At 40.8% G+C, this 8,593-nt stretch overlaps 1 protein-coding gene across 1 annotated transcript; it reads right to left on the minus strand.

The window, feature by feature from the left end:
* Window positions 1–3,814: 3,814 nt before the first annotated feature.
* Window positions 3,815–8,207, minus strand: LOC140238502 (alpha-2,8-sialyltransferase 8B-like). The gene is made up of 2 exons (XM_072318408.1): window positions 7,705–8,207; window positions 3,815–4,157 (listed from the first exon to the last, which is right to left on the minus strand). Exons 1-2 carry the CDS (start codon window positions 8,190–8,192, stop codon window positions 3,815–3,817), a joined length of 831 nt encoding a protein of 276 aa, XP_072174509.1. The 5' UTR covers window positions 8,193–8,207.
* Window positions 8,208–8,593: the final 386 nt, after the last annotated feature.

The following is an 8,593-nucleotide window of genomic DNA, read 5'->3' on the forward strand; positions in this document are numbered from 1 at the left end:
ACAGTTCAATCAAAGCACTTGCAACTCAGGAGGCACCACCAGCATATCTCCCTTCATCTTGTACCTTCTAATCAACTCAGATGTTACATGCATCCAGGAACACCGGGTAAATCAGCAGGGGATTCGGTCCCTCTTGAACTTAGCCTTTTGACAAGGCCTCGTGGCTGAAGATTGAGACTAACTCGCCACACCGAGAACTGCGAGAAACGGGTGGACGCGAGACCGAGTTGCGCAGCCACGAGGCCTTTTGAAACCTGGGTGGTTTTTTTTTCCCCACCGCCTCCCGACGAAGGCGATAAGAATTATTCATATTTTCATGAGTCAGAGCACAGTTGGTATGCTAATGGGACGTGTCAACGCTGCGTTGGCAATGCAGGCATCTACGGATGAGCGAGCCGCCGACAGGCATACTTATGCGTATTCACTAGATGCGACGGCGTGGTGAGCAATGCGATCGCTGATTGGCCGCTACCCTACAGGGTAGCAGAATCGGTGAGAAACAAGGCTCAAGATAAGAAATTCATGTCAGGTTTCAAAGGCCTCGCGGCTGCGCCGCTCGGTCTCGCGTTCACACGTTCTCTCGCAGTTAGTCTCTTTCACAGCCACGAGGCCTTGCCAAAAGGCTATCTCGAACTTGGACAGCCAATTCCTCACTTTCCTCAAAGCCTACGATGAAGATTCTTACCAAGGCATTCCCAAGATCGGCAGCAGCAAGGGAGGACTAGTCACTTTCATTTGCAAAATTCATGGACACAAAAGAACTCAAGTGCGACACTGCTCAAGTCCTTGCCATTTTAACTGAACTGAGCTGAAGCCATTTCGTTCTCCTCCATTTGGATCTCTGGCTGTTGGCATTTCTGTCGTTCCGTTATTGTGTGGCATTTTCGATGAAGAAAAAGTCAGAAGTCTCGATGGTGTGTTCAAGATGGTATCCCACCGCTGCCACCAGTGTAACAAAAGTCGGGGGATAATTCCTCTGCTTCTGGCCGGCGTGAATGCAGGGAATTAACCGGGAACATTCGTTATCAGTTAATTAGGGTATAGATGTACTGCAAAGCATGGCACCACACACAGCATTCAGTTCAGTCGAACATTCAGTTGAGAGCTAAACAGCTAGTATGAAGTAAAACGGACACGATCTCTTCCGGGCATGACATGACAGCAAGTTTATTGTCGAAATTCAATCTCGCAGTGTCACAAATCAGAATCTCATCTCGCAATGTTACAATTCAAAACAGACTCTCTGGGCTGAATCCCAAATCGCAGTCTCTACTTAGACTCGCGGATACGTAGTCCCTCTGCTCTGCTCTCTTTTTAATGATCATAATTTAGTGATAACAGCAGTATTTATAACGGCGGGTTGACCTTGATAAGGTCGGCGGCTAAATCCACTCGTCCTTGGTCTTACGTAACTCAGGGTCGCACATTACAGCAACGACCCTGAGCGACGTACGACGAAGGTCGCACCCTGCCGGACCACGCCAGAAGGCCGAGAGTGAAGCCACAATAAACAATTCAAGGCCGCAAAACACGTCTTTCCTTTCAGAGCTCGCTTGGACAGCAGGGACAGCTACCGAGTACAGACGTAGCAGTGTAAGGAGATATTCAAGGACGGGGCGAGGACAGAAGAGAGAATAGAGACGCAAGGTGGCAAGGACGGAAGAAAGGACAGAGAAGCAAGGTCGAAAGCAAGGATAGAGCGAGGACGGAGCAAGGACAGAAGGAAAGTTACGTAACATGAGCGAGGCAAGGACGAATGTTTTTGCTGAAACAGCAGTTACAAGAGTGAGAGGAGAGCGCAGCAATTTCGCTAAGGCAGCAGTCCTGAAAGTGAAGAGAGCACAGCAGTTTACATTCGTAACAGTATCAATGTAAATACGTTTTGCAATGGAGATAGAAATTTCAAATAGACACGTCTCAACAACTACTCCCAAGTGGCACCTCACTTGACGAAGTCAATGAGTACCACATCTGCTTATCTGCCATATCATTACTCCTCAAGCCTACCGACACAAAGTTCTGCCTGAAAATCGTTGCAGGCGATTTTAATGCAGACACCTCCCGTGTACCATCGAGAAAGTGCACAGCAGAGATTCTATAAAGAGTACCATCATCTCAGAAGACTAGTCTCACAGTTGTGAAATGCTCCTAAGCTGACTACGTCTTCATGTCCGATGATGGCTCTAGGAAATACAATCCAATATCGATGGCTTCATCATCCCAAGAGAGCTGTTTCGTGGCCTTAAAATCCTCCTGGAACACCCGCTCGACACCTTGGACCATCGTCCGGTGCTGGTTACTGCACACCTTCCAACAAACGACTCTGCTGTTTAATCGTCAAGGATGTGATTTTCAAGAATCATCTAAACCAGTCTGCGTAGCTCAGAGATAAACAATCACTTATGGCCATCGGACTCCAACAAGATTGCAGAGTAGAGCAGATGTTGGCATGTTACTAATAATGGTAGGGTCAATGTTAGATCAATCGTTAGAGGGTCAAGTGACACTGACATTGGCAGGGGAATAACAGCAGAAGAGTTAGGTTAAAAAGAGATCAACAAGAAGGATTAAAGGGGCATTCCAGACGATTTTCATAATTTCACATCATGCAGTACATAAATCAACAGAAACAATACTTTTTAAAACCTTAAACAAATTGCACTGAACAAGGATGATGACACTGGAGGCTCACATATTTCAGAAATGTAGCAGTATGTTAAATAAACCGCTTGCTTGCGAGTTTACTGTGTATAATCTATGTATGCCTTCTTCTTTTGGTCTGCTTCCTTGAAACCTAACTCATGCATTTTTGTGGTAAACTGCCATGTCATCATCCTTGTTCATTGCATTTTTTTTTATTACAGAAATATTCTTATTCTTCTTCCCAATTATCATAAATTCTGACACTCTGTCCTCAGTTAACTAATTTATAGCTGTTCATTAAAAATGTGAATATCATCCTGAGGTCTCCTTTAAGAATGAATTATGGTACTGGCGGACGTCGAGTATATCAGATGTGTCATTAAAACAAATACAAGAACGCAAATTTATTTTTCAATCTGTTGTGAACAAGAGGCAGGTTTACATAGGTTCACTATTGCACTACACAAGTATGAATGGATGGCTCAATCACGTCAATTAAAAGAAAAATTCTGCCACAAATGAATACTTTGTGTGCATCTATGCTTATTCTTTATTCTCTTGAATTAATGCTGCACTGAAATAAATCGGGTCATTTTTGTTTAGTCACGATTAGATAATTTCAGTTTGCATAATATAAATTTCAAATCGTTCCAAAATCTATAAGAAATGGTGGGGGAGTGGTCGTTTCCACAAGTGGAATCAGTAGCCTCAATATTTTAAGCTTTCCGTTATTTGAAATAGTATTTCGAATGTTGACTGTTTTTGATGTGGCCTCCATGCTTCCTTACGTATTACAGTTGTCAAGTATGCTGTATAGTTTGTTTTAGATGTCTTTAATCACTTGTTGAATTCTATATGCAGTGATAATGAGGACGCTTAACTTTACAGGTTTACAAATTTCTTCTCTCTATTATGCCTCCTTCAAGGAAGAAAGGTGAATTAACTTGAAACTTGTGTGCATGATTAATAAAAAACGGTGTAGACGCGGCCAGATAGTACAGACAATTTGTACGCACCCACACACGCACGCACACACACACACACACACGCACACGTCTCTATCATGCCTTTGTGCACAAGGTAGTACAACATGTAGTGGAACGTCCGCTTAGTTATGCATATTCAAGAAAAAATCCGAAACTTCTGAATTTTATACGTAAATATAGAAATATCAAAACCCATCATTTATGTCATCCAACTCGTCCCCTTTCAAGTGCTCCTTGTGCTTCAATCTTTCCCTAAGAAAGTTGTTATTCCATCTTCCGCCGCAATCGTTCACGATGCGGAGGGCGCCCTTCTCGTCCAATTTGAGGAAGATTTTGAACTCATCCGGCATTTCATGCTTGTTGGTCGTGTAGTTGATCTTGGCGTGTTCGTAGTAATGCCTGAACAAGGTGCGATTTGTCGGGTCTTTGTAGAACGGAAAAAAACCGAAGAGCTGGATTCGAGAACAGAAGTGAGTGGCTGCTGCGTAAACCGACACACCGGTACTTGGAAAGCTCAATTTAAGAACTCTGCACATGAAGAAAGAACATGACATTTAACAGGAATGATTAATATATATATATATATATATATATATATATATATATATACATATATATATATACATGTATCATATATATATATATATATATATATATTTAATGAAATTCAATCAACCAACACAGTACTGTTTGTAGCAAAGCGCGATGAAACTCGTATGATTTTAGTCTGAATTCAGTGTTTTGCTGAAAATCTATAGCCCACTTCTCGTTATGCTCGTATTATTGCAAAGCCGATTACTCCACATTAACCATCACGTCGTATTTGTGTCAGGTAATTTCAAGATGTCTGTGTCCATGCATATTATTGGGTAAAATATTTTGAAATTTTTCTTTCAAAAAAGCAAGAAAATTGCCACACCTCGATATCTTTTTTTTTCTTCCTTGCGGGAGAGCAAAAATAATACTTTTTCCCCCTGGTGCACATTTTTTGATGAGATATTTGGAATTTGTTTCAATCTCAAAACTATACAAAGCCTATCGAAAAGGACCGATCGGGGATCTTTTTTTTTTTTTTTTTTGCATTCTTATGAATGCAAGTCAACGATCTGGTGCACACTTCTCGTAATATTTGGAAATTAATTGAATTAAAAACAAAAAGTTGTTCCCTCATCTCGGAGTTATTGAGGAACAAGTGATTTGTGTCCATCAACATTTCCATGGGGGCGGGACAAATGCCGCGTTGCTGCCCGTAGGATCGACGCCCCTGATCATCCCTGTGTATGCCCAAAGGTGTATCTTGACTGAGTCATCGTCGTTTGCTCAATGATTCAGGAAATAAGGGGGGGGGGGTGGAGAGTCAATTCTGGCGATTTTATTTTGTCGATTTTTTTTTTTGTCGGTAATCATTTTGAACAAATAGATAATCCCGAGTGGTGTGGGTCATAGCATGTATACATGTAGGCCTGTATTTTACGTTTACAACATCTGGTCCATGCTGTAAGTCGATATCAATATTTTTGCGAGCGAGCGCTTAAGAAAATTATGCATCCAAATCCTAACAGGTAGAATGTTGTTAAGCTCTCTGAAGGAGGGAGTAAGAACGTCATGCATTTATGCCAAAATTCATACAATCACCATGATCCCATTTTTTTCTTCTTCCGTTTTTTTTTTCACATTTGGGGGGGGGGTGGGAGGGATTGTGCAGGCCATTCTCCCTATTCCATGGGGGTGGGGGTCGTGTAGGCCTATTCCCCATCCCCCGCGATTTACGCCCCTGTGTCGTTACCATTGCAACGCAGTTTCCATACGCATTCGAAACATTGTGTCCTGTTCCCTTTGTGCCAAAGAACAGCATGAGCGCCGAACTGCATGAGCAATTGCTACAGAAAGTACTGTAGTTTGATCCGAATATTTTGTCCTGCTTTATTATTTTCATGGGATGCAGTTACCACAGCAACCCCCTTTCCAACACGTTCAAAAAAGTCTCAACCCCGACACCAATGTGTGTGTACCAAGGTTTATTAGCATGTTGCTTGCAAAAAAAAAAAAAATAAATAAATAAATAAAAAATGCTGAGGAACTTCTGTAATCCGCAATATTTTCTCAAATTATTGCCATGGTTGCGTTATTTAAGTTTCGAAAGGGAATTTCTTTCTCAAAATCTGCGGCTGAGATGCTTATTTATGCTTTGATTTCTTCTCGGGTGGATTTTCCGAATTAGACTCTATTCCCAAATACAATCCGACACGAAGTCTACGTTCATCATCAGTTGCACTGCTACTCCAAACACCCAGAATTAAACATGAATGGGGGATCACGCTTTCTCCGTTATGGGACCAAAAATCATGAATAAAAACCTATTCAGTTAAGGCCACTGTCATCTACAGAAACATTCAAATCTAAACTTAAAGCGTATCTGTTCCTCTCACACTGAGGACTAAAACTGCAATCTATAATGTTCGGCACAATTGTGTTCTTTATCTGGTATGTGTTTGTTTATTGTTTGCCATTTTCTTCTCTGTTGTCATATTTGTACATGTGTATCTTTTCCTTTTTTGAAGCGAGATGAGCCCCGAAAGGTGGACCTGTGCACTATACAAGAAGCAGCTATTATCATTATTATCATAGCATGCCGTTTAGGCTAAGTAGCTCGCTCAACAAAAGCATGCCCTGATTTATGGCCAATGGTAGTATAGTTTCCAATACAAAAAAAAAAAAAAGAGGAAAGTGTCTCGCACATCTTCATCCCAAAATCAATATTGATTGTTAACGTTCACGAGCATTGCGATAAACTAAGAGAAGAAATTCGATGCGCAAGATTTAAAACGCACCGATCCTATACCGCACGCAGTAGACTTATCGCCATTTGCATAAAAAAAAAACACCCCAAAACACCAACCCCCCAAAAAAACAAACAAACAAACAAACAAACAAACAAACAAAAAAAAAAAAACCACAAAAAAAACAACAAAACAAAACAAAACAAAAACGAGAAATGGATTTCTCGCTTCTTTCCTCAAAACTCATAAAAAAAAAATAATTTTCCTCTCTATCGTCTATGTAGATTTCTGAAAAGTAACCCTTCGATCACTAATTTGAAGCTACATTATCGAGTAGCGCGCTATTTCGTCATCAGGTTATGAAAATTCAAGCACGAGATTCTGAAAATAGCGCGTCAACGATTTCGAAACGATATATAGGGCTGATGTGAAAACTATAATGATTTCAAATTATCGCGCCTATTCGAGAGCTAAGCTCGAGAAAATGTCCAGACGCAAACTCGGGAAATTGTCTAAAAAGCGTGATGATTTGCGAACTATAGAGCGCAATTTGATAATGTGAATTCGCCTCAAGAAATTAGCGCGATGAATCACATCATGTCTACCAGTAAGTGACCCGACTGATCGAGGCAACCTGAACACAAATTGCGGGTATTTCTTGAAGGCACATGCGCCATCGACGCTGTTTGCGCATGCTCAAATATCGAATTAGCTCGGGGAAAAAAATCGGGCTGATTATCTTTGGGCTACTGTGAATAGAAAATGAATCAGCGCACTAATTTGCCACCGCGAAAATAATCTGGAGCTTGGATTTTCATCGGGCTGGTGTGGAAACGTTTATCTTGCTACTGACATTGGAATTTATACTTACATTAAATCAGCAATGAAATGCACAAAAAAATTGAAATGATGATAATATTCAAACGTATACTTATTTTGTAATAGCGATTTAATTCACATATTTGCACTAATATTCAATTTAGACCTAAATAAAGAAAATGTATGCACTGCGTGTATGTACCTTTAAATAATCGTTCATTTCAAAGATTAATTTTGTCTTTTCAATTTGTCAACATTAGTGAGGAAATAGAAAGGGAATTGAGACTTTGCCGGAAACTGTGAATATCAAATTAACGGCTTCAAGGATGTATGAGTTGCATCAGACTGAACGGATTCAGTCCCCTCGAAATAACGTAAGACCATAATTATTTTCGTTTTTGTTTGTCAATTTTCACAATATTCATTTTCATATATTTACAATTATTTCATTTTACCTAAGTGTTCTATCTACTCACTTTTTAACTTCACTTTTGATCTCTGCCGGGCTGTAGGCGAAACCAAAGTGGAGATTGTAGAAATTATGCAACGTCGCCAGCGCTGTTTTCAGATGATTGTTGTGGGCCATAGACCCGAAATACCAAAGGATGCTACCGTTCATGCGGCTTAAGTCTCTTAGTAGTTTCGCACATAAGCGTGGTAACCCGTCGATAGTGATGTTGCCGTAGTTGTCCGTACAGTACGTCAGGTGCCTGTATTGTGCGGAATTCAAAGTCATTAGACTGACTTTCGAACCGACGTCCGAAGCGAACTCGCCACCAAACGGCGCCAGATTCATTCGGATAACAAGATCGGAGCTGTCGATGAGGTGGCCGCACTTGCTGTTTATTAGCACACCAGAGTTGCCAATGATAGTACACGTGTGACAGTTCCACCTTTCCCTCATGTTGGTAGTCTGGTTGAGTTGCGCTATCTTTTTGACGTTAGTCGAGAATCGCATATCCATCGGTGAAATACCAGTTTTGAATAGCTGGAGGGTTTGTCTCAGCGTCCGACGCTTGGAAAAAACCTCTCTGGATAATGGTACGGAACATTAACAAACATTAAGAACAGTCTATAGTTCGGTCAAATTACAAAGAGAAAGCTGAGTATTAGTATTAGGACATGCAAAGAGTAGAGTGATAAAACGCGGTAATGAATTCATTGTTTTCAAAAGAAATAAGTAAATAATAGTATTTCCTAACCAACCATAACAAATCCTTGTCTATCGTACATTACGCAGACTTGCCTCTGTCTACCATCAAGATACCTTTCACTGTATACCAGCCACCACGAAATCTCTTTTCGTCTAATCAAATAACTATATGTTTCTCATTATCTATTCTACAGTCAATACGCTTCTTGCGT

The sequence above is a fragment of the Diadema setosum genome, chromosome 15 (genome assembly GCF_964275005.1).
Source record: "Diadema setosum chromosome 15, eeDiaSeto1, whole genome shotgun sequence".
Lineage (NCBI taxonomy): Eukaryota > Metazoa > Echinodermata > Echinoidea > Diadematoida > Diadematidae > Diadema > Diadema setosum.

Coding starts and splice junctions, on each gene's coding strand:
- LOC140238502 (XM_072318408.1), bottom strand. CDS start 8,192: ATGGATATGCGATTCTCGACTAACGTCAAAAAGATAGCGCAACTCAAC. Junction 4,158..7,704: donor ATCAAAAGTGAAGTTAAAAA/GTGAGTAGATAG, acceptor CTTCATGTGCAG/AGTTCTTAAATTGAGCTTTC.